The 27,355-nt window shown below is 38.0% G+C and overlaps 1 protein-coding gene across 1 annotated transcript in view; it reads right to left on the bottom strand.

The window, feature by feature from the left end:
• PARD3B (par-3 family cell polarity regulator beta) overlaps positions 1–27,355 on the bottom strand; it is a 939,210-nt gene that overhangs the window by 490,846 nt on the left and 421,009 nt on the right. Inside the window, exon 4 of the mRNA XM_033112382.1 lies at positions 11,017–11,126. Coding sequence (XP_032968273.1) covers positions 11,017–11,126 — 110 coding nt within the window. The remainder of the gene's footprint in view (positions 1–11,016; positions 11,127–27,355) is intronic.

Here is a 27,355-nt window from a genome sequence, read left to right on the forward strand (position 1 = left end):
TCTAGTTTATAGTAAAGAACTATTAGGAAAGCAATCACCCCTCCTGAGAAAGAGGAAAAGTTTTTTAAATGTTTGTACAGTGTTGTTCTATGACTACATTTTGAAAGGAAAAACCAAAATGAAACTTACACTTCAGAAGAGTGTATGGTGTGAGGGAAAAAAGAAATCCCCCATCAAAGGATATTTCTAAGAATCACACCATGCTCAAAGGAAAGGAAAAGTTTCCTTTCAGTACGGATTGTCCTGCTTCTTCTCAAGGTGTACGCTCATGAATCCTTTCCTTCCATGTCAGCAATATTTAGTAAATGTCCATAACATGGAAGAAAGTTACATATAAAAGATCAGAACACAGAAGACAAGGTCCATATCCTTGAACTTCACATTAAAGTAATATGATCTACTTGAAGGTTAATCTTCAAATTTCAGTAGTGCTCTCCTCTAAAGAGGATGAGTGTGCATAAGTATGTATATTTTTATGTTGCTGCCTTTATGCGTCTGCATATTTGGATATATATATCCAAGTATAGTTCAATATAACTGAACTATATACATATAGTTACTTTGAGCAATAAAAATAAACTTGGGTGTTTTGAATATAACTATAACCTCATTCAATGAACACATAAATATGGAGACATTACAATAAAATTTAAAGTTGAATTTAGGCTGCCAGTCAAGTTGGCAGTGTAGGTAAATGATATACTCACTTACCAGACTACATCAAAATTAGAACTGAACTACAGAACAACCATCATTGAGAACTGCCTGAAATCTAGTTGAACCGAAATCCTGTAACTAAGGACATATAGAAGAAGCCACCGCAAGACTGGTAGTAGGGGCAGAGACACGAAACTGGCAGGTCCCATACCCACATGTGGTGGTTAAAAATCAGAAAGTCCATTATGAGTCGTGAGGGGTCCCAGCCCCACACGAGGATCCCCAGCCAAGGGTTCCACTGGCAGGGAGAAAAGTCGCCATAAGTTCTTGTTGTGAAAACCAGTGGAGACTGTGGCTGAGTGAAATGGAGGACTGCTGGAGTCCCAGGCACTCCTCTTAAAGGGCCCGCACAAAGACTTACTCACTGATGGACTCCCTTGCTCTGAACTCTAGCTCTGGGGCAGCAGCTCAAAACGTGCCAGAGACATACAAAGAGAAACTGAAATATCTGGCTTCAGGACAATAGCTGGAGAGGAAGCTTTATCCCAGACAGAAGTGCCAGAAGAAGCCATTGTTCCTCTGTTGAGCCCGCCCCTCACCCAGTCTGCATGCACAAGCAGGCTCCATATCTGAGTGTCTATCAACCTGGCTAACAACATGCATCCTGCCGTGGTGATTCTCTGAGACCTTGCTCCACCTAATTTGTTGGCCCATCCAAGCTGCTTCCAGTGGCTTTTCCATACAAGTAGCCTATCTTGCTCATGTTGCGAAGTTTCCTAAAATCTCTCAAAGGTTCACAAACCCAAGCAAGAAGAAGCTGGCCTCAGCATGTACCTTTTGCTACATAGCTCCAAGCCTAGCATTAGTGGCAGCTGGCCTAAGTTTGGAGCTTAGCCTCTCCCAGGCACGTCCAAGACCAGCAAAAGTGGCAGCCATCTGGAAATCATTTTGTAGCTCATACCAAGTAGCTTGGGCAGGGCACAAGCAGCGGCTGAGCTTGGCCTGCAACAAGCTCCTCCCAAGAGATCCCTGAACCAACATACATGGTGGCCAGCTTTGGACCATACAAGAGGATCACCCAATCACCTCCATAAACAACACACCCAAAGGGCAGACTCAGCAGGCATCAGAGCCACACCAAAGTGAATCCTGCACCACGGGGTCAACCCCTATACAACAGCTCCTACATTGTAGTCACGGCCAGTCCTTACAACCAGTCACCAGTCAACCAATCCCTCCCACTGCCAAACTAACAGCAATCAAGGCTTAAATACAATAGAAGGATACACAGAACCCACACAAGGGACACATCTGGAACACCTGGCTCAGGTGACCAGGGAGATGGCGCTGCTGGGCCCACAGGGCACCTACTACATATGGCCACTCTACCAAGACCTGGAGACATAGCAACCCTACCTACTACATAGAAACAAACACAGGGAGACAGCCACAATGAAGAGACAAACAAACATTTCCAAAATGGATGAACAGAACAAAGCTCCAGAAAAAGAACTAAACAAAATGGAGAAAAGCAATCTACCAAATGCAGAATTCAAAACACTGATTATAAGGATGCTCAATGATCTCAGAGAGAACTTCAACAAAGAGATAGAAAACATAAAAATGGAGACAGAAAACATAAATAAGAACCAGTCAGAAATGAAGAATATAATAACTGAAATGAATACATTAGAGGGAATCAAGAGTAGACTAGATGAAGCAGAGGATGAACTCGGTGATTTAGAAGATAAGAGCAAAAAGAAAAAAAGTATCCAAAAAAATGAAAATAGTTGAAGGGGCCGCTGGGACATAATCAAGTGTATCAACGTTCACATCATCAGGGTACCAGAAGGAAAAGAGAGACAGCAAGGAATTTAAAACCTATTTGAAGAAATAATGATGGAAACCTTCCCTAACCTGGTGAAGGAAATAGACATACAACCCAGGAAGTGCAAAGAGTCCCAAATAAGATGAATCCAAAGCGACCCATGACAAGACACACCATACTGAAAATGCCAAAGATTAAGGACAAAAAAAGAATCTTAAAGCAGCAAGAGAAAAGCAGTTAGTTACTTACAAGGGAGCTCCCATAAGACTGCCAGCTGATTTCTCAACGGAAACTTTGCAGGGCCAGAAGGGATTGGCACAAAATATTCAAAGTGATGAAAAGCAAAGCAAGGACCTACAGCCAGATTACTCTTCGTAGCCAAGCTATCATTTAGAATCAAAGGACAGATAAAGAGTTTCCCAGACAAGAAAAAGCTAAAGGAGTTCATCACCACCAAACCGGTAGCATAAGGAATCTTGAGGGACTCTTTTAAAAAAAAAGATAAAAAATATGAATCAAATGGTAACAATTACATATCTATCAACACTTGAAATGGAAATGAATTAAACGCTCCAAACAAAAAACACAGGGCTGCTGAATAGATAAGGAAACAAGACCTTTACGTATGTTGCCTACAAGAGACTCCCTTCAGGTCGAAAGATGCACACAGTCTGAAGGTAAAGGGATAGCAAAGGATATTTCATGAAAATGGAAACAAACAAAAAAACCATGGTAGCAATAAATACCCATACTTGACAAAATAAACTCTGAAACAAAGGTAACAACAAGAGACAAAGAAGGACCCAGCAATTTCACTTTTGGGTATTTATCCGAAGAAACCCAAAACACTAACTCAAAAGACATATGCATACATATATTCATTGTGGCATTATTCACAACAGCCAAAGTTTGGAAGCAACCTAACTATCCATTAGTAGAAAAATGGATAAAGAAGAAGTGGTACATATATGTAATGGGATATTACTCAGCCATAAATAAGAATGAAATCTTGCTATCTGCAACAACACGGACAGACCTTGAGGGTATTGTGCTGAGCACAAGTAAATCAGACAGAGAAAGACAAACACCATATGATTTCACTTATATGTGGAATCTAAAGAACAAAATAAACAAATGGAATGGAAACAAATTCACAGATACAGAGAACATTTTGATGGTTGCCAGTTTGGCTGGGTGAAAATGAGGAAGGGATTAAGAAGTACAAATTGGTAGTTACAAAATAGTCATGGGGATGCAAAGTAAAGCATAAGGAATGTAGTCAGTAACAAAGTAATGACTATGTATGGGGTCACATGGGTACTAGGCTAATCAGGGGGATCACTTCATAAGTTATATAAATGTCAAATCACTATGCTGTACACCTGAAACTAATATAATATTGAATGTCAGCTGTAATGATAAAGCACATTTTTTTTTTAAATTCAGCTCTGATATATAAAAAGAAGTTTAATTCACACAACCAAGTTAATAATTCACATCTGGAACCCTGAAGCTGCTACCTTGGATGTTTGAGTCCCTAACAAAAACAGGGGTTCATTAAGATTTCTATCTGTTATTCTTTTTAGTTACACAAAATTTCTGAGGAAATCATCCACAATTTAAATAATTTTCTCAGGGTCACGGAGATATTGATGCAATCAGGATACAGGATCTTGACCTTCAGAATACAGCTACTATAAACATCATCTTTACCAAATTTCAAACAGCACTGCCAAATTACATCTGTCCATACTGCTAACATGATACATTTATGAGTGTTCTGCTAAAAAACTCCTTGTAAACATACCAGGATTTTTACTTTTATTTTCTTCCACATCACTTGACAAATTTTTTAAAAGAAAATAGAATATTTTCTATTTTAGAGGAAAATTTAGAAGGGGAAAACCTTTAGATGTGATAGGTATAAGAGAGGTATCCGGTCCACAAACTCCTAGCCTATTCAAGGAGTTTTAAAATTCTCTGAACACAGTTATTAGAAAATTACAAAGCTGTAACTACCAACATTACCATACTAGCCTTTTGAATCTAGAACTCATAGTTTTGTTGACCAAGTAGAACTCAGCTAATTGACTCCACTGTATGTATATTAATTTCTACTCTGTGTTCGTATGTCAGGGGCACTAACAAAATTAAGTCTTATAGTGGTTTATTACTAGAATTATCATGGTTTGTTCTCCTACTATATTTTTTATTCTTTCTCAGAATCAATTTCTATGATGGTCATTGATAGAACTGTAAGAAGATGAAATGGATCTCACAATTGACATTGCTGACCTCAGCCACCAACCAGCATTTTAATTCCAACTGGAGAATTTGTGTTTCAACATTCCTCTCCCTTTGACAACACAGGTAATATTGTCCTAAAGCAGAGAATTCTAAACTAAAGCTACTTAGGGAGCAAAACAGTATGCTAAACAGGTCATTTCACAATTTTTACCTTCTAATTCATACACACACATATAATACACATACATACAAATATATATGCCTTCACCAAATGAGTTAAAAGTTGTTGAATTAAATTTATTTTACCTATCCCAGAAGTAAAAGTTTTAATCGTCTAGTCATGCACTTATGTGTCAGGCACGGTGCTTGGGGGCTTGAATACAAAAAAATGAATACACTGGCTCACACCTCTGAGGACAAGCAAACAGGTGGTTATATTTGAGTGAGGCAAGAACTCATAAAGATACTGCACACGGCAATTCCTTTTAGGAGTTTATGAGTTTGAGCAGAGTGCAGACTACAGGCACTCATTTTGCTTGTTACAAATGTATTATTTGATCGTTTGATAGTCGCCTGCAGATTGCTAGGGTTGTTTAACTGCTTTAGATCTGGTCTTCATAACTAGGTTGTAAGTTTCTTGAGGACAGGGGCCATGTCTTATGCTTCCCAGATCGCACAAAGCAGAAGTCTCGGACATCGAAGAGATCAATTTATTTTGACATAAAAGCAAACCCCATTCAATTTTCTTCACGTGCAGATCGATTTAAACAGCAAAAGACGACATGTCATGGTTACCTTTTTCATGTCTGAAACTGACCTCTGCATAGTGAACTTTGTTTTAGAGTTTCAGTTCTGCACTAGACTTAAGAATGATGGGGGAGCACACGCGTAAGCAGGGGTCACGTTTCCAAGGTTCCTTGATTAGTCATGGTACAGATATTCAGACAAGCTGAATTTGATTCACTGACTTCTGTAAGGTTTGGTGAAAATCTCTGTTGCAGAATAAATTGGGCTTCTGGACTTTCCCCATCTAAGCTCACATCTTAGAAATATAACTGCTTCAGAAATCAAGCTGCCTAAAATTGCCAAACTAAGTAAACATGTAGCCCCATGAAATACTGGATGGTAGCTTTATCTCTTAAAAACAAAGCCATATGAAAACCATCGTTGCAATGTGTCTCCAAGCTCTGGTCTTATCAGCACACAGCGTGAACAGCTGGAGTTACAAACACCAGGACTATTATTAAATCACTGTGTCAGGAAGGGGGAGAAAAAACAGAAAAAGCTTTTGTAGGCATCAGTATCTCTAAATAATGCAATTATACATGCTATTCCCCCCACCCTTTGCTCTTCAGTACCCTTCTCTCCGTGATGGAAGACAACGGATAGAGCCTCCCTTCCAATTTACATCAGTGTCTACAATGACTGTTTGTTCCAGTGTTTCTACAGCTACTTAATTGCGTATCTAATGGATAGAAATATACGATTTGGCTATTCAGAATTTTTGTGAAGTTTCTATGTTGGATTTTAACAGTCAGCAACCCACAACCAAAAGCCCTCTGACAGCTCAGTAGCAATGCGATGATTTTAATCCTAAAAGCCAACCGATTTAAATTTCCCTGTAATAGCTTGATGATTTCTTTTATAGATTTAAAAATGCTTAACCAGGAGCAACATCGACCGTAATTTCAATATATGTGACATACAAAAGGGAAAATTTCTCAAATCAATTATATGCAAGGCACAAAGAGAATGCTTCTATTCACTGGAAATATTTTCTGTCACTCGAAGCTATCTACCACACTTTGCTGATAAAATACCAAAAACTCCAAAGAACCAACATTGTGTTTTGACTCTCCATCTCCATCGAACAGGACGACTGAAAACACATACGAATATGTCTCCCCATGGCTTACCACAACCAGTCTGTGCCTTTTACCCCATCTTACTATTGCCAAGAATTATGTTGCTACTGACTAAAGTGTTCTTTTTGGCCTCTCAATGCAGCAATTCAAAAACTTCTACTCATTTAACATCCTGAATTTATATTCTATGTTATGTGTTGGATAGGAAAGATGATGTAATGAAATAACTAATTATTTATTTTTATTTTTTTATAGGGGCTTTATGTTTTAATTTTTTTTCCGATTACTGTTGACGTTCAATATTGTTTATATGACTTTCAGGTGTACATCATAATGGTTAGACAATTGCATAATTAATGAAGTGATCCCACCCCTACCCAAAAGAGTTTAGTACCTACCTGGCATTAATAGTTATTACAATATTGTTGATTATATTCCTTATGCTGTACTTCACATCCCTGTGACTATTTTGTAACTGCCATTTTGTACTTCTTAATTCTCTCATCTTTTTCATCCAGTCCCCTCACCCGCTTCCATCTGCTGACCATCAGTTTGTTCTCTGTTTTCTACAAGTCTGTTTCTGTTTTGTTTGTTTATTTTGTTCTTTAGATCCACATGTAAGTGAAAACATATGGTATTTGTCTTTCTCTGCCTGACTTATTTCACTCAGCATAACATCCTGTAGGTCCATCCATGTTTTTACAAATGGTAAGATTGTACTCTTTTTTATGGCTGCGTAATATTCCACTGTATGTATGCACCACATCTTCTTCATTATTTAATACATATTTGGGGGGTGGCAATTTTCACAGTACTTCTTAATCTCTATCATTTATCATATTCTGAGAATCGGTTGCTTCCCCACATTATTTCATTCAAAAAACCTCAAAACAAGTAGTTCTTGATCTTTTATTTTCCTTTTAAAACTTGATAACAGTGATAGTCTCCTTCATGAAACACACACCACACACACACACACACTCCATGCTATGGCATAAAAACTTCAGATTTAACAGACCCAGTGAAGCCCATCCATGGATTTCCAATCTAGCAACCTCAAAGGCTGCCATGTTATTTATTTATTTAGAAATAAAACACATATAATATAGACTTGGACTTTAAAAGACCAACCAGGATTTTCTCAATTTATATTGGTGATGCAAGACCAGTAAAGGTTTTAGAACAAACAAAGCCGTTTACTATCTGAGAACAACCACAGCATTATAAATTTCAGGAATCCACTTTTTAATTTACTCACCCTGCAGGATCTTTTTTGCTTTAGGGGTTAAATGTGAAACTATAAACAGTCATTAAAACACAAAACACCATGGTAGTTAACCGGATATTAAGAAAAAAAATATCACATCTGTTTTAGAGTTCTCTTCCATCCGCAAATTCAGGAACATCAATTTCAAGAACCTGGTTTTATGGCATGCCCTTAAGCCAAGAACACCAGGTTACAATCAAGGCAAGGAAGGTAAGACGTCCCATAAGCTGACTCTCACTACAATATCTTGCCCCTAGGATGTCTTTCTTTAATTCAAAAGCAGTCAGTAGAATTAGATTTCTACTGCTTTGCAAGAAAAAGAGTCATTACTATTTGCACATTAATAACTATGTTATTCTGATTAACTGGATAGGTTTATGAAAAGGGGAAGAAAGGAAACACATTTCATGCTGTTTATCTGGTGATACTCTAAGTAACAATGAGATGGTGGCTTTCATTATACACAGAATTTGAGGCTTGCAGAGAATCTGATTTTTCTAATTCAAATCCTTTTTAAAACTCTAACTTGTCTGAGGGTGTACATCTTAAATAACCAATTTGTAATAACTTAGCCAGCCAGAAAACAACTGCAACTTTTCAAAAACACATATCTCTGGCTTCAAAGAGAACTCTTCCCTCTGTAGTAAGTCTAATGAAGTGCAACTAAAAATAACAGTCATCAACTGTGGTTTTTAAAGGCAATATTTCAACATAATCAAATGTGTCAAATATTCATCCTTACAGCTTCTTACACTGTGAGTTATAAGTAAGTTTCATTCTTGGGAATGATTGAACATAACCCACTTGGGGCTATGCCATCTGTGAATTACTTACATGTGAACACTCTGTTTAAGAGATGGAAATTTTGATTGTTTTTTTTTTCCTTGGATATTGAAATGAAATGCAATTGAAGAGAGCTTTTTAGCGATTATTTTTCATATTAGTTGCTATATGGCTACATTATCACACACACACCCATATTCATCATCACTTATTAAATCATGGGAATCAAACATGGTACAGATGAAGTGGTGGAGGAAGTATCAAGCATCAATGGTGGAAAAGAATCTGCAGTCTCTAATTCTGTACTCCCTGGGCACAGGCCCTTTCCACAAAGAACCTCCACTGCAGTGTGCTCCAACGTAGGAATTGTGGTTAGGTTCTGAAGGCTTCTTGAAGGTTGCTCCTCTTATCACAGAGCAAAAAGTAAAAGTGACGATAGAGCTATATGTAGGGTGCCACATAATTTATCATCCACACATGGACATCTCTGAGAGTTGGTGGGGACACTATTAATAATTATGGCCAAACAACAGGCCTGAACGAGGACTGCCCCAGGCAAACCTAATCATACTGCTACCCCAGAGATGATGTTGCGACTCAGAGAACTTCTCCCTAGGGTCTCAAACCATTCATTAATGCTATATCCAATTTTAGTTCTGTCTAGAGCTGCTCTGCCAATAGAAACAGAACGTGATCCACAGATGTAATTTGGAATTTTCTAGTAGAAACAGCTTCAAAAAAGCATAAAAAGAAGCAGGTGAAAATAAGTTTAATAATGTATTTATTCAACCCCATATACCAAACTAGTATCATTTCAACATATAGTGAATATGAAAATTATTAATGAGCTATTTCACTTTACTTTTTTTCCGTATTTTAATCTTTGAATTCTAGTGTGCATAGTATACTTAGAATACATTCTTAGTGCTCAATAGCCACATGTAGCCAACGACTGTGATATTGGACAATGCAGTTCTAAATAGTCCCTAAGTTTAGATATGCAGGGATAAATGAATAGAGCTGTAACACACACACTCACACACACACACACACACACACACACACCCATACAACATACTGGTTCTGTTTATACTAATTACAGTAGAACACACACACACGATTTTTATCAAAGTAATTTCCATTAAATGTGTTTCCTTAAAGGATGTTGAGTCAGAAATACTACATATAAAATATTTGCAGGATATTTGCTTCCTTGTTTACAGAAAAAGCCAAAAATATTGCCACAAACCTATTAGTAATTACCCAATGATTTGATATAGTGGCTCCTACCTCATATACATTGGCACTGGTTCTTGATAAGAATATTGTATACCAAACTGGTAAAATCCATTTAGCTCATTCAGCAACCTTACGTGCCTATAAAACACTGCCTTTTTCTTAAGGTGCTATAGACAGACAGAATGGGGAAGAACCCTCTTTTAGGAAACTTCCGAATGGTTACATTATTGAAGATGACCTATTGCAATGGTACAGTCATTACACAAAATTTAACTCTCAGGCCCTTTCAAGGACGAACCCGCAACTACAACTCTGCAGAGCAACTCAGGATTTAGTAGAAAGATCCCACAGTTCCATATGGAAAGACAGTGTCTCCTTAGGAAACCATTCTCCATTTCACCTATCCATTATAAGTACAGCAGTGATACTTATAGCTGTTTATAAGCCTTTTGGTATGTAATCTTATTTTTATTTAATTTCGATGTTGAGTTAGAAACCCAATCCTGGCATCAGCAGCCATGATATCGGTATCTTGAGTTTGTGTCACCATTCACCATGTTATGACTTCACTAAGCACCTCATTGACACACTGAAAAACACATAAATCTGTATTAAATATAGAAATTATATCCTTAGGCATTATGAAGCAGGAGGATGAAGGGATGCAACAGTACAGAGCACCGGCTAAGAGCACAGACTTTGGAGACCAACCATCTGGATTACATTCTTGGCTTTGCCACTTACTAGTTGTGACCTTAGACAAATTACTGAAACTTCCTGTGCCTCAATTTCATTATCAGTAAAATGGAGACAAAAATGTGTTCTTCCTTTCATGTGGAAGTTTAGTAAAGCACTCAAAACAGTGCTAGACACATCATCAGTGCTATATCAATAAAAGCTATCATTATAACTGTATACTAGTAATAGCTCATACCAGCTATTATAACTATATCATATATATATACGTATATATATATATGTGTGTGTGCATCTATATATATATGTGTGTATATATATATCCTATTGAAAGATCTCCAATTATCAACTTACTTAAGACTGCAAAGTCCCAGTTAGACTATGGGTAAGGCACTTTGATCTTTCATTAGAAATGCAAACGGCAGGATACATACTGGAATAACAGGTTTCAGACTCTGCCCACCGGGGTGTGAAGCGCTTGGCTGGGCATCAGCAGGTGGGCCTGGTGCTGGGTCACTGCTTCTCCTCACCAGTAGTGGAGTGCCTGTCGGACAAAACAAGAGGTGAGAGGTCAAGAGAACCCTGGGGGGAAGAGAGTGCATAGGTACAATGCAATTTAATTAAAAAGGTTTACAATGTGCTTTTATGTAAAAACATTCTATTTCTCAAGGATGCTTGTAAATTAATCCATTTAATGACCTTTTGTCATCTATTTATAGTATGACACATGGAAACAAAATCTTTCAACTCTCATCTTTCTCCACTTGCATTTCAAAACAAGTCATTTTACTTAACCAAAATCTGTTAGGTAATGCCGACGTTGACAGTGTGCAAATCTAAAATTGATCTAGAGAATATATTTGAGTGTTAAAAAGAATGATTATCCGCAGACAAGTGAAGAGATTCACCCAGTCGGTGCAATTTGCTATTCAGTAGAACTAGAAGTATAGTTATTACTGCTATTTGGCTCTTTCCAAACTTTGAATAATGATATATACTGAAATAAATTATTTGCTGGGGTTATAGCTTTAATGTACACAAAGAGATTGGTTCTATTCTTTTCCTTTACTCCTAAAGTAGATAAACTGATAAAGAAAATAAGTTAGTTCTTCTAAAAATATATCCTGATTTCTTTTAATTTAATGAAAGCTTCCACTATTAAATATTTGAGTCAGTTATTAAATTCTGAAAAAAAGATCATACTATTAGAAAGTTCAAATGAAATTCAACCTTAGCAGAGCTAGCAGCCTAACTACTGTTCCTGCAATTAGGCCTAAAATAATTTGTTTCATACAAAATTGGCACTCTAGAGAAAACTCTCAAAAAATCTGTTTGTGGCGTAAAAATTGGTCTCCTATAAAAATTAACTTTTTATTTGTGTGCTTTTTTGGGGGGGAGAATAGAAATAATAGAAATGCAACTCCCCCATTAATCAATATTCTAAAAACTAATTCCCCAACTCTTTCAAGCTATTGCAGTTTAAAAGAATATTTTCCATACCTCGTTTTATACAGTGCAGTTATAAAAAGTAATCCATTTGAAGGTATTTACAAATCTGATTTTTCTATGTGTTCCAACATTCTTATTCTCTGTATAAAACAGAATTGCTAATACTTTCATCCTTGTTCAGATAGAAGATTTTTAAAAAAATAATTTATTTTATGAGAAGAAATTAACATGCTACTTAGGATGAAACACTATGTCAAAAGGTATTATAAATTCCAAGTTCACATTCAATTATTTATTTTTTATTAATAGATATTTCACTACATTGTTTCCCTCCTTCATTTCCATCTAACAAAATTTCTCAAGCAAGTGACATAGCAACTGTATTGTTGGCAACTGTTCCAAATGAAACATTTAAAAACAAGACGAGTAGAAGCAATACAGAGGACCATAAGTTTTTAAGACAATAGAGTCCATGCCCTACACAACCTGATTTTTCCCTCCTTTGGGTGATCTAAGATTGTTTCTCAGGTGAAGCTTGTGAATTACCATGTACATGAAGTAAATAAGTGAGTCGAAATGTGATATCCTCAGAAACAATCTACAGTCCTTTAAAATTAAAATAAAATGGGGCAAACTCCATAAAACTCTGGTTTGTTTCCAAGCATTTAACACTGACAGGTACACTGCAGACCAAAAATCTCAAATTGGAGAAAACAAATAAATAAGACAAACCAACAAAAAAAGCAAGTAAAGCCAGCATGGTACACCAATGTCAAAAAATAAAGTGATTTAGAGGCACAGAAACATAAATTTGAGTGAATGACAATTGCAGTTATACTGTTTTTCAGATGAGTCATATACATATATACGGATATATACAGAATATGTGTATGTGCACACGTGAATGCAGTGTAAGACCCTGTTATTTTTCTTGGGTAATCAACATATTTTCCTTAAAGAATCCATGCTAGATAGTTTTTCCTTGAACTTTAAAGAGGACATGACTATTAGTCGTCACTTACTGTCAATATCTGCTGTTTTAATAATAAAGTGTTCAATTATTTAAGACATAGCTTTATAACAACATGTATTTGGGCCTCTGTATTCAAATCAATATGCCATAGTATTATAGTGCATCTCCCCGAAGAAGACAGTTCAGTTTTGTACCAGTGTACCAACTATTTGAAACATTAACAAAAGACAATCTGCAAGATGGCCCGATCTTTCTTAAACACTCTCAACTCCTCAGGAATAAGTTTTGTTCTTCTCTCCTTTGTCTGTGTTCCACACCTCCAGTGTCTCCTGTTGAGTCACCTCCTAATTTTCCTTTGGCTGTCTTAATGTGTTAATAACACATACAAGTCATTTCATATTGGATTAACAATGAGCATCTTTAAATATGAACTGCTATCTCAGGAGAGTTTAAAACACCCTTCCTTTGGCAATTTGAAATGTATTTAACAGAATTGTACAACTGAAACCTATGTAACTTTACTAACCATTGTCAACCCAACAAACTTTAATTAGAAAAAAAATAATTTTTAAATTGTGAAAACCCCATTGAATGTGACTGTCAGGAACAGACTGAGTTCCTGATTTAAAGACAATCTTAAAGACAAAGAAAGATACCCCTATGTTTTAGTACATAACAGAAGGCAAGTATTAGCAGTACTGAAGGTGATTCGGGCAAATCCTTGGCTGTGTGTAATAGACAAAAGGCACACCTCACAAGGAAGCTTCACTCAAAGAGAGGGCAATAACTAACTGGTTTCATAGAACCTCCCTGAGGGGCGGGGGAAGTAAACAAAACAACCTCTGGCCTGAAGGAGCTCATAACCTAAACAGTAAGCTCAGGCCAGTAACACTCAGGACTGTCATGTGTCAGTACAGTGGCGAGGACCATGGGTTTGGGGGTCAAACAGACCAAGCTTCACCTTTCCTGGTTCTGTGACATTGAACTGCTCACTGACACAGTCTTACCGTATAAACCCTGGTGATAACAATATACCACAGAATCGATGGGAGACAAATAAAACAAGGCATGCATGGGACATGGCGCCATCCTCGTATGCAATTTTCACACAGGAAATCTCCCGTATTCCAATAAGAGGAGGTACCGGGACTTGCTACTGTGAACAGTGTTGTCTCATCTGCTCAAAAAGCTGAACTTCTGAAAGTTAAGTTAATTTCACGGAATAATAATGTAAATTAAAATAGTAGAACACGATTCTGTGCTTAACCAGGTGCAGACTACCATGGAAATCAAAGCTTTTAAGAAAAAAAAGAAATAATGGTGAGGGAAGGGAGTTCAAAAAAGGAACAACAACAACAACAGCAAAAAAAAAAAAAACCAAACAAAAAAAACCAGGCTATTCATTGATATTTTTCAACTAATTGAGAAAAGACTCTTATTATTAGACTTCAGAGGCAAGAGCCCTTAGTTCAGCTCAAGAGAATAGCAGTATTCCTTGGAAACAGTTTAAAAGCAACTGGCTGTAAAGTCCAAATAAAATAAGAAATATTATGCATTTTAAAACATAAAGTCTTATACAAACAACTGCATTAAATTTTCCACGCAGTTAAATATTTGAGGCCTCATGATACATCAGGAATTACACAAGGGGTCCATGATATTAAGATGACTACTCATGGTGCTTACTCTAGGTTATCTTTTAAAGGAGATGTGGGGACACAGAACATTTTAGTACACAGGAAGGTCGGTCCGCGTACAGTGTGCCCAGGGGGGGATGTATGGATTAACGAGTCCATACCAGTGAACACACACTGTGGAGTGAATCAAGTCCCATTAATTTATCCAGATGCCTAGAAACAATGGAAGCCAAGAGACTGCCACAAAGAAGCAGTGTCCCTCTAAGCAGAAGAGCTCACGATCAGGTATGCAGCTGCTGGTGACTCTGTCCTTGCAAGATATGGTCTTGCCATATCAGGAAAGCCAGGTTCTTTCAGGAACACTGCTCATGTATATTCTGTGCTCATGTGACACTCAGGAAAAATGTACTCACACTCTCACTGTTTTTTCCCTCTAAAGAGGTGACGAGGCTCCTCAGGTTTTCCAGGCTTTGAGCCAACTAGCACTGGACTCAGTGCCCAGATGTCTACGAACGATGGCACATCTTCCAGTTCTCAAGCAATCATCATTTTAATGACAGTAAAACTAGAATTAATAGGGGTACAGTTATTTGCCCAGTGTCCCGTACAAGCGTAACTGTGGGAGCCCAGAGGATGGTCCCTAATCTATTTGGAAAAAATAATTTCGAAGAGGCAGCAACCATAATAGTTATAGGTTCAAATTGGTGTATCAATGAATCACATAAATATAAAGGCCAACGCAAATTTAAGTTATCTATATAGATACAAGGTTTTTTTGTCTCTTTGCTACAAAATCAATCTCTCTCTTCTCTCTCTCCCTCCCTCCGTCCCTCCGTCCCTCCCTCCCTCCTTCCCTTCCTCTCATTCTCATTCTCTCTCTCTCTCTCTCTCTCTCTCTCTCTCTCTCTCTCTCTCTCACACACACACACACACACACACACACACACACACTCACACCCATGGACGGATGATTTCTACATTTAGCGGATGTGCTCGGGATAGAGTTGTCTTAAATGACAGGTGATGTGTTATACATAAAGTTCAGTTTTGTGGTTTTACAAGATGTCTCAGAAAGATAGACAGTTATAGACATCTGAACCCAAAGTCCAGAAGAATCATCGATATGACGCTGCAGTGGGCAGAGGAAACACACAATGGCTTTAAACATGACTCCCATATATACATCAGAAAGGCATATGTTCTAAGTTGCCTGGTGAGTAAGAGCAGGGATTTACTTAAAGATGGTTAATGATTATCCAGAGCAAAATCAGAAGGCCAACTTTTCATCAATATTGGGACTATTCATTCTAGGGTGACTAATACCTGGAGAGCTCTAGGAGGTCCCTGTTAACCTGCTGACAGAGCATTCTGTCAGCTGTAAGAGGCCTCAAGCACAGAAAACAAACAGGAAGGGAGTGAATAGAGACCCAGCAGTCACAGGCAGAAATGCAATAATAAGCCAAAGAATGACATGGGAACATTTAGCAATGATTATACATACAAAGCAAATGAGAAGCGGCATGAAACAAAAACCTAAAACCATTCTTATATTTCTGGCTTGAGGAAAAGTGACCAACAAATAAGTTTTAGCAACTGCTATGATTTGTTTCACGAAAGAAAAAAGAAGAAAGAAAAAGAAAACACAAATCTTGGCTTTAGCCCACCGAGGGTAGAACATTTTGCTTTAATCTAAGATGCTTTGATACACATGAGAAATCAGACACTAGGTTTTCAACTGGGCAGTTTATAAAGATGAGAATGAAGTTCATACTGGAAATCATAGTGGCTTCCAGAATGAGTGAGCAAGAGATAAACATGAGGTAAACAAGTAAAAGAAAAGAGAAGAATCAGTAGAGGTCTATCAACAGCATCACATGCAAAATAATGAGGAAACCAGGATTCTATACTCTCACAGAATCTTCACGGGAAAGAAGGGTATGTAGGATGACAAGTGGTTAACAAAGCCACAGAAGTGAGCCTAGAGAAAAGGTGGGGTGGCAGGAATGGAGAAAGGAAGTGGAGTTAACATGATAAACTGTTTATAAACAAAGAGGAGTAAAACCTGGTCTTTTTAGACTTTCATTTTTCCTTTGCTCTGAGGAATTACTTCTGTGCTGCTGATTATCAAATCACTAAACAGATTGAAGAAAGAAAACACATTCTCCTTCCAATGCTACTGACAACTACTGCTGCTTAGGATAACAAGATAAATATGAACAGGGGAAAACATGTGATTGAAATACACCTACATTTGTAACTATTTACTCTGATGATGAAAATGAATTGCAATGGTTAAAAATTTATAACTTAGAAAAGATGAATAGGAAAAAGATATATGTTACCAGATAATCAATATTCATAGTATATCAGTAATATTAATAGTATGAATAAGGCTGCATCTTGGTTCATATAGTACATTTCCTTAATAGACTCTGTAACTAGTCAGCACCAAGAAGAAAGCTTTTTAATTGTCTCGTACTTAACACTTGTTGAAGGAATTTGACATTAATTGAAGAATATGACATTAAAATAGAGATATGTCTTCCAGAGTTATGGTGCACAGACACTGGGGGTCAGGAAATCTGCCTTCTTTCAGGCAGCTTTGGTAGCGTGTGACCTCCAGGAAGCTGCTGCCTCTGAGCCCAAGCTCCCCACCTCAGCTATGTAAGCATGTTGGGTAAGCTACACCAAAGTCCCCTTCCAGATCTATAAGGAGATAGTTCTACGATTGATACAGCCAATAAGGAAATTGAAGTCCAGAGAAATTAAGTCCTTAAGTCTTGTGGATTGATTTGTATTCCAGTTGTATTCATTTGACACTTTTCTACTGCGGGGTTGCACTCTCTATGTGGGTAGGTGCATGGAAGGAAAGGAATGGTATCTCTTTACGGCAGTAGCAATTCTTTTCATCTAAAGAGGTCAGCAGAAACGAGGATTTGGATAGAAGGATATAGATAAAACTAAGGGTGGAAACTGAGTAGTTAAAAAGCAAACATTAACCCAGAGTCACATGGACATAGCTGGCAAGATACTTCCCTCCGGAGTCAAGGCCTCTCCCTGGAGAGCATGGTCTCACTTAGGGATGATGTAAATGTTGTGACAGGATCCTCTTTCTATTAATCCCATCAATACCAAAATAAAAGGAAGAGTGAAACGGGTACATCATTTGTTTTTGGATACAACTAGATTTTCTTTTTTGTGTGTGGATTGTATGGGTATCAGATAGGGCCTTTCAAATGATGCCTAACAAACTCCACTGCACTGAATCTGGAGCCTCATAAAAAATGGTAATGATATCAATAGTGGCACAATTTATGACAAAGCACGGAGAAGAGATCGCTTTCACTACAGGAGTGCCTGGCCAGGTTGGTGGCTGGCGGTGATGAATGCAACAGCTGTGACATGCTTTCAACACCATGATGAAGAAACCACATGAGAGAGACCAAGTCAAATTTTAGCAGAATTTTATCTGTCCAAATACTTTAGTCTTAAATATCACTCCATTAGGAAAGTGACCCCCAGTATTGCCATAAAAGGAGCAAAGAAGTTCAAAGCTGACTAACAGTATTATTTTTCTTGCATATTGTATGGCAAAAATCATGCCTGTTCTAAACACGATGGGACAAATGCAAGTAATTCAGAGAACACTCATTAGCTACACAATAGATATGAATAAGCACATACATAATACAATATATTTTAGTAGTTGTGAAGCTGCTTAAAGTGGAGTGCTACTGCTATACAAGTGAGGGGGGGTTTAACTGACTTTTATGAGGAATTGTACTTTTCTCTAAAGATGGTTATGCCTTCAACTTGAAGTATATCGTTGCCACATTCCTGAGGGTACATGTTTTTTCTTCCACGGAACTTCCCACTGGGGACCTAATTCATGTCCAGGACATGGTGTAAACTGACTTTAAATAGCATGAGTAAACTGTATCATGAAATAGTTTAAACACTATGAAAATTCTACATGTGGACATATCAACTGGAAAAGCGCAAAAAGTTTTATTCCTGTACGTGTTTCAGAAATGCTGATGAAAGAAATTCAGAAGTGGTCATTTTAGGTTAGAGTAAAATTCAAAAGATTTAAAAACAAAACAACACAGAAAAAGAACCCAACAAACTGTAGAGGACGTTCAGCGCAGTGAAGTTACTGGTCTTTGGAAGGCATGCATTCTGAAAAAGGAACAAAACATTAACAAACAGATATAAAGACACCTGAATTAATAAAGCCAGATAAAGGCTCCTGAATCCTGGAGGAAAGAATCTGGCATGTGCATATCAATGTCCAATTTCTTGTTCTGGTATCCGAGGACCTGCCTGGTTTCCTCCAATCTACCTCTTACATTATATTTTGTACTGTATTCTCTGTACCTGCCAAACAGGACCACCTGCCAATGCCTAAAAATGCCTGCAGACTCTGACCTCACTGTGCATGCTAGTGCTGTCCTCTCCGTTGTTATTCTCTCACACTGCAATCAGTTGTAATTCTTTAAGTCATAAACCAATCTCTACTTCTCAGAATAACCACATACAGATTTGCTATAGAGCTAATGAAGAATAATGCAAGGGCGCCTCATTTTCACAGGCCCTTACAAGGTCCCAGGAAGAACCTGAGCAACGTGATCTCAGGCTTGTCTGATTTTGTAAACTTTAAAGTAAAATAGTTTAACTGCAATAGATTAATACTATCTCTTTCAAATCTAACGTCCCTCTAATCACTCGCTCCTTCCTGTTGGGTGAACTGAGAGTGGCCAAGAGCATTTCTGGGATCCAGTTAAGGGAAACTGAGTTCAGATCTATTTCCTTTGAATATAGTGGACTGTCTCTGTGTGGTTCACAGACACTGCTATGCATAGTTAATGCCAGTGGTCCTAGCGAAGAATATGGATATATCCCTATTATCCACTGTGTTGGTTCACCCAGCTGCATGATACAGTTACAGAGCCAGGTGACATAATAAAATGACGGTGCTCTTTTTGCACCCAGAAATAGAAGGCTATGGTTACTGAAAAATAAACAAGATTTGAAATAAAGCCCAAATCTGTCTATAGAAAATTCTTTTACTCACCCAATGTATAAAACTATGCAATTCATTATTCAGATAATTCAGTTCTGACTAATACCTTGAGAACTGGGAAGTGCTCTCCTACATCAAATGTAATTGAAAATGCAACATAGAATTAAAATTCCTATGCTAGAAAGACACAAACCTGTAGCATTTTCACAGATTACAGGTATGTATGTGTGACGTGCCATGTTTATACATCCCAGATTATTATTTAAACAACAAAAACATTTTGATTAACCATGCTAAAGCAAAGATTGAATTATCCATTTATTCAATGTACAAATACTGATATTACATATGAAGAGGTTATTAAAGAACATGCAGTCAAAAATTGTAGGAAAAAAGGTAATTGTTATTTTCAAGTATTAATAACATGTAACCAATTAATAGTTCATTAATAAAATATTGTTTTCCATATTTTCTGACATCTCTGGCATATGAGCTTATTAAATTTATAAATTATTGTGTGTTTTTCTCATTCTAAATAAGCATTGATTTTTATGTTGTTGTTTTTTTTAATTTAAAATATATACTCCTTTTCCAATCTCCCCAGATTTCATACATTGAGAGCCCCATAAAATGTGGATCTGCTTCTCTACCTTTTCTAGGGTATGTCACATCTTTTTCTTGTAGCCTCTGAATTTGCTCATTTAACACTATACTGGCGGTCTTCTAGGTACTATGGATACATCAGCACAGACCACACAAGGTCCGGATCTTGTAGAGCTTGCAGACAGCTGAGGAGAGAGATAATAAACAAGTACACAAACAAACGTGGGCATTTAAGATAGGGATAGGGCAAGTTCTTAAACAGGGATAAGAGTGAGAAAGAGCTGTGGGAAAGCAGTAAGGTGGGCGACATTACATTGTAAGCTCTGCGACAGCGAGCAACTCATCTTAGCCAATCACTTAGGATCCCTAGCAGAGGGATATTTAACAGACGCATGCTGAATTGAACTAAGCAGAGCTAGAGAAACAAGATCAACATCTAAGTTCAGAAATCTTTAGAATCTGAAGTGGACCGAGACAAGGACATTTTTTTTTTCAGGAAAGACATCTATGCCCCAATATGTAATGAATTGCTAATGTCAGGTTTGTTTCCCTTCACCTAACACTTTCTTCAGCATCAACATTTATTTAAAACAAACACTATTCACACTAATGCAGCATATGTTTATCACCCTTGAGACTTAATGATAAATGAGCATAAAAGTGACATCAACATCAGTGTTAAACAATTCCAGTAGAAGCTCTGAAATAGTGACTACAGTCTTGTCAATTATGAAGGAATCCATTGCCTGGTCAGTTGATCTTTCAGTTTTCTATAGTTTACAGTCTTAACAACCTAGATATTTATGAGGTTAATCTATATTCATAAGATTTATGGCAACCCATGGAAATAACTAGATGGATAATAGCTGAATTTACTTGAAAAGATTCTTCAGGAGAGCTGACTTATAAACAGAATTTTGAAATGCAGAAGATATAAGAATTGACAAATTGGTACAAATGATGACTAAGCTATTTTATAGTAGGCAGACGGGCACATGGTTTTAGAGACTAGAGATAGATATCCATGCATGGATACTGGTGAGATTTACTCAGCCAGAAATTAGGCATGAACCAACTGATTCGCATGAATTAGGCATGAACCAACTGAGGAGAAAGTGATTGAGGAGACTAAGGAAATCTGGTTAGAAGAACATTACTAGAAGGTATTGAAATGGGAGAGTTTTAATATAATCTAATTCAAATAGCAGTAAAGTCACCAAAGAGGGACAATCTATAGCATGTTTTTTTCAAGTATTGAGGCACTGGTTAAAATACATTTTGCAAAGACATTTGTAACTTAAGAATGTAAGAAAAATGTTGACTAAAAGAATAAGTGGAGATATCCCAATGGTTTCTTTAGTAATCCCCTTATAAAAACCATAAAGTGAATTCTATATGTGTCCAGTTTAAGGGGTTTGGACTTGGGAGGATTGTTTGATTCAGCATGGAGCTTATATGGGATGGTTCACTGGGCAGTGATTTTGGTCTGTACTAAGGATTTATGAAACCTTGGTTTTGTCCTAGATTTTGGCCACGGCTACCATTGCATTGAGAACAGTCTCTGAAAGAATACTTCACTAGCTTGTTGCAAGATGAGAAAGGGAGAAATCACCAATGCCTTCAGGCCCTTCAGCTACAGTTGCAAACAATTACTGACAACATCAAAGTAACTAATTCAAATCACCAAGTCCTTCATGATAGATGAGAAACATCCACAAGTCAATTTAAGGCATCCTGGGCACAAATCTGTATGATTTATCAGCTGCATTTGAAACCTTTGATCATTACATTTATTGGACCGTTCAAAGTCCCTGGCAGGACTGGAAGAAGTGATGCATTATGCAGCCACTGTTATCTCGTAGGAACACTAAAAAGATGGTTTATGCCAATGCCTGTGTGTCCCAAATGTTGTCTTCTGTGTAGTAGCAAAGGATCCTAGTGCCTCTCAGGCCATCACTTCTGATGTGGAAAAGATAGTTTCCACTTAACAGTACTTAAAATTCTAAACTAGAGTCAATCAACTGAGGCTCAAGCCAGAAAACACAGAAACTGGGTTTCCCTGGCAGGAAACATGTCTAATGAAAGTGCCAGAGGAAAATCTGACTCTGTCCTGTCAGATTTTTCCAACATTTGTAACTGTGCCTTGAGACCTCATTTGTTGACCCATAGCTAGTCCTGGAGTCCAGGGATCAGCATTGACCTCGGGCACCTTATCTTACGCATCTGGTAGGCAGGAGTCATATTCTATCCATGATGTGGAACTGGCTCCAGCTGTCCAAGCCTTTGTGACCTCATTAGATAACTGAAAATCTAATCCACCTGAAAGTATCCTGAAGACCACCCGGGTGTTTCATATGGCTGCTGTCTTGCTACTAAATAGGTCCATTACACAAGCTGGAGCACATTACACCAGCCACTAATTCACCTGGTGGCATCGTTAGGCATGAGCCACAGATCATTACTGACTTTTCTGTGTAACTCCTCGTGGCAGATCCATGTGCATCAAAATCCAAAGGCCACAGGTACAACACTAGATTGGGTTTCTATGATTTTCAACAGAAGAGGCAAACTGCTCTTGCTAACGCGTTAAAGCTCTGGCTTTCAAAGGAAAAGACATTTGGACAGAGAGGGCCTGCTCATGCTACGTATGGGGGATATAGAGTTCAACTTAAATTTAAAATAATTTCAACAAATGGATTTTTGAGAGTCACAAGAAAGACTGAGTTTCACTCAATTTAAATAAAATAAGCCAACAACTGGAAATCCATGACAATTTTAAGGGAAAGAATAAATTTATATCACTATTTTCCCTATGGTCCTAGGAATAAACAAAATTATGCCAGAAAGAGATGTTTATTAAATTGAAAGTGATACCTGTTTTATCTAGCTTATATCACAAGCCATTATACCCAGAAGTGCTGTATTATACTAGGTTAGTTTTTTATTATAACTGAACACCATGAATAGACATATTGATAAGAAGTGACAGAATAGCAAATTAAATCAAAATCTACCAAAATTAGAGGGAATCTGATAACACAATTTAAGACCAACCACCTATGAAAAATCCCAACTTGCAGGGGCTAAAAGAGGCCAGTATCTAAATCAGCCAGTATTTGAACTTGTCAAATGGTTCCTGAGGCAAGCCTTTTTTAATTTGAGATGAAGGATCTTAATCTCATCTTCAGGTCTTCTCAGGGCAAGCAAACCAACATACAGGGCTGTTTTTAGAAAGACTGACAGAAGAAGGAGGAATTGCCCTTATAAGTTATAAATGAAAGTTCAGATGCTATCACAACTGTCTTTGTACTAAGCTTATCTAGGCCATTTCATACTATGTTATCTATCTAGATTGGAAAATACACCAGCACACACACACACAGTTGCTTCTACAGATGACATATTTGGGCCTCAAAATGAAATAGGTTGAATGCTCAGATATGTAGTGACATTTAGTCATTTAATATGTTCCTTCCATGTACACACAGCTACCTTGGATGTGTGATGGGTATCTTTCTAGTTTGTGTCAGACTTTGATTGTGTTCTTCAAGTCCATCCAATATTTTCACAAAAGACTCGTGATATTCCTTGTCCAGAGCCCTGGTCATTTTCAAAACTGGCTTTTAAATAGCCTTAGAAGAAAAAAAAACAGCCTAGAATTACATGCCACAATAAAGACTTATTACCCAATAAATGTTGAATTCTTAGCAAAGCATATAAGAACACTTTTTAGCAGAGTGAGAAAACACACTCTCACTTTGGATGAGAGGAGCAGCAAAATCACATTAGAAAGGGTCAGACAAATGAAGACGAGATGAATCTGTGGCCATGAAACAACCTACCACAGCTCAGCTTCCACTCCTATATACTAATTTCATAAGCCCTTATGTTTAAAAAATACAGAATTCATAAACGCTTATGTTTAGAATGGATTTTGTTTTCCTATCTAAAACAAACATATGGTATCAAACAGTCTTTAATGCTCAGATTTAAATTAGTCCTTAAGAGATAAAAAGACAGAAATAGTTCTGCTATTCGAGCATGTTTGACGACGGCGATATTTATATAAACACATGGCAGAGGAAATGTTAAATTCCCTGTATCTATGTGTGGGCCCCCGGTTTCATATTAGAAGAAACACATTTACCTAAAACATTTGCAATGTTGTATGTGAACATGGACTGAATGATGAGGAGACCTACTGCCAACAACTTTTTAGCACACAATTTAATTCTAACTTAACAAGACGCCTCCTGAACCCCCGACCCCTCCCCCCAGTATACAACCCAAGTGTTTGTCAGTGACGGCTTATTTTATTTGATTGCCCCATGGTCACTGCTAGTTTTGTGCAAATATTCAACAAATAGCCCGTGTTTGTCAGGCCCCTTTGGTGCCAGGTAGAGTTCATGCTGCTTCCTCTGAAGTTCACCTTAGGAGAATCTTCTTAATCCTTGAATGCAGGATTTTCTCATTCTGTGGGTTCTCATTCTGCCATCCATTTATGAGTCTTGAAATCAATTAAGGGGTTGTGATCAGCATTCTGTACCATAAATGGTATAGGAAATATCAAGCTGTGTTCACATGGTAAAGAAACACTTTGTTTATAGACAGTTACACATATATATATATATATGTGGGCGAGGTTGCAATATAAAATGCATTTTCTTGCTTTGAGTCCATGGTCAAAAGTGTTTGGGGAAAACAAAAAAGAAAATGAAACAAAAAAACCCTCTAAATCTGCCTCAATAGAGGATGCTACATAGCAGGTTGCAACTCCGACTGGCTTTGGGAAGTCTCCGAGGGATTACAAAGTCCCTTAAGGAAACACATCTAGCCAAGGGGCAACTCTGATAATGTACTTCCAGAGCCCTTCTGTTTTTGGAGCTTTATGTCCTGTTTAACATTTATTTTGCTCAGGGCATTTACTGGAAACTTGTTAAATGCTAGGAACGGTGCTAAATCTTGGAAACAAAGATGAATATGACACAGTCCTTGACCCTCAAAGAACTTTGAAGAGACTGACACAATAATGCATAAGACAATGTCACTAAAGATATTCACACAGTCACTGCAAAGTGCTGTAGGAGCAAGAGGGTGAAGTGTAATTGCAACTGTTGGAGAGCGTTTCACAGGAGATTTGACATCTTAGTGGGTCTTCACATATTCATCCATCCATCTACCCACCCACCCACCTACTCTCTTCAAGGCACCGAGGTAGAAGTTTGGGGAAACTCAGATGAATAAGACAAGGGAGACACCTTAGAAGAGCTCTCAGCCTATAGGAGAAAAAGCCTTACAGGACAAGATAGGAAAAGCAACAAGTGGCAGGGACCAAGCACAGAGGCCCACAGAGCAGGAGGGCTTACCTCTGTCTGTCTGAGGCACAGAGGGCCTCCTGCAGGAGAAGGGGGCTGTGAGTGACGGTGGATGACGGTGGATAGCGGAGGAAGGCTGATGCTGGAAGCAAAGCTGGTGTGTAGATGCAGAAAAATAATGACAACCAAGTGCACACACATTTGTGAACATCTTAAAAATGAAATGCCAAAAACATAAGGCAGAAGCTGAGATAGTGGCTAGGACTCTGGCACTGGAGACCAGGATTAAATCAAAGAGGCAGAAACAGAGACATAATGCATCCGATTTAGTACTTTGTTGCTTCAAATCCTCATTTTGGACCATTTCCATGAGAATGAAATCAACTCTTTAGCAAGAACTACAAGACTATTATCTGGTGTTGTCCTTCTCTGTTACCTGACTCCCCTACCCCTTGCTCACAACCCTCCAGCCACCTGGCTTCCTTTGTGGCTCTGCATCATCCTAAATGAACCCAGACTGCCCTAGTGCCTTTGCACCGCTGATCCCTCAGCTCTGAATGCTTGCCCTTCCATCGCCTCTAATTTTCTCAGAGCTAGTCTCTGTTGCTTTAACCTGTTTAATTTTCTTCATTGCAATGTTACTATCAAAAATACTCTGTGCATCTGTTTACATGTATAATTTTTGACTCAGCCAGAATGAAAGCTTCTTGAGGGCAGAGATCTTATTGATCTTTTTCTTGCTGTATGTTCAGACTCTGGCATACAGTGAGCACTGCGTAAGGTGTTTTTCAAATTAAGGAAAGAATTGAGAAATTGGGACAGGCATAGGTTGAGCAATCATGCAGGGATACCATGTATCCCCGAAAATAAGACCTAGTCAGACCATCAGCTCTAATGCATCTTTTGGAGCAAAAATTAATATAGGAAAAATTAATATAGCAAAAATATAATATAATTATATTATATTAAGATCCGGCCTTATAGTACATAAGACCGGGTCTTATATTAATTTGTGCTCCAAAAAATGCATTAGAGCTGATGGTCCAGCTAGGTCTTATTTTCGGGAAACACAGTACAGGTGGGACTAAATCAGGATGCACAAAGTTAAATGACAGATCAGCAATAGGGGGTGCTGAATCAACTACTAAGTTCAGATACAAAGTATACATGTGCTGTGGGGTCAGGGTAGGTGGTCGGGGGGTTAGGGACATGGAGTAGCGGCCCCCCTTGTGCCTCAGAGCCAGGCTCGTATTAAACCCAAAGAGACCTGGCTTTCTACGTGTCTGCTCAACAGAAACCCAGGCCACTGATCCAGCTCCATGGATACAGAAAAACAAGCCATCTCATTGCTGATTCCGAAGTGTGCACACTTAAACCCAGGCAGAGAATCGGGAAACCAGACAACCCGAGAGAACACTGTGGCACGAATTCTGTTAACAGTCCCAAGTATCAATTAAGAAAACAAACATTTATTTATTCTAATATATTCTTCAAGGGACTAGGAGGAGACAACTCCTCCAAGATAATAAACGTTAGCCATGATGTTAGCAGCCAGCTATTTAGCACAACTAAAGGACACTGGGCATGCATCGTATGGGCAGGTCTATAGGAGAAATGCTGGCATTTTTGTCAAAAGGAACGCACAGCCACGGCGAGCCCATCTAACGGGTGCTGTGAACCACCCTGATGATGCGCCACAGGCATGCAATCACGGGCAGACAGACTCCTGACTAATAGCTGTGAGCACTTTGCCTTTGCTATCTAAGTGTCACA

Source organism: Rhinolophus ferrumequinum, chromosome 8, assembly GCF_004115265.2.
Source record: "Rhinolophus ferrumequinum isolate MPI-CBG mRhiFer1 chromosome 8, mRhiFer1_v1.p, whole genome shotgun sequence".
Lineage (NCBI taxonomy): Eukaryota > Metazoa > Chordata > Mammalia > Chiroptera > Rhinolophidae > Rhinolophus > Rhinolophus ferrumequinum.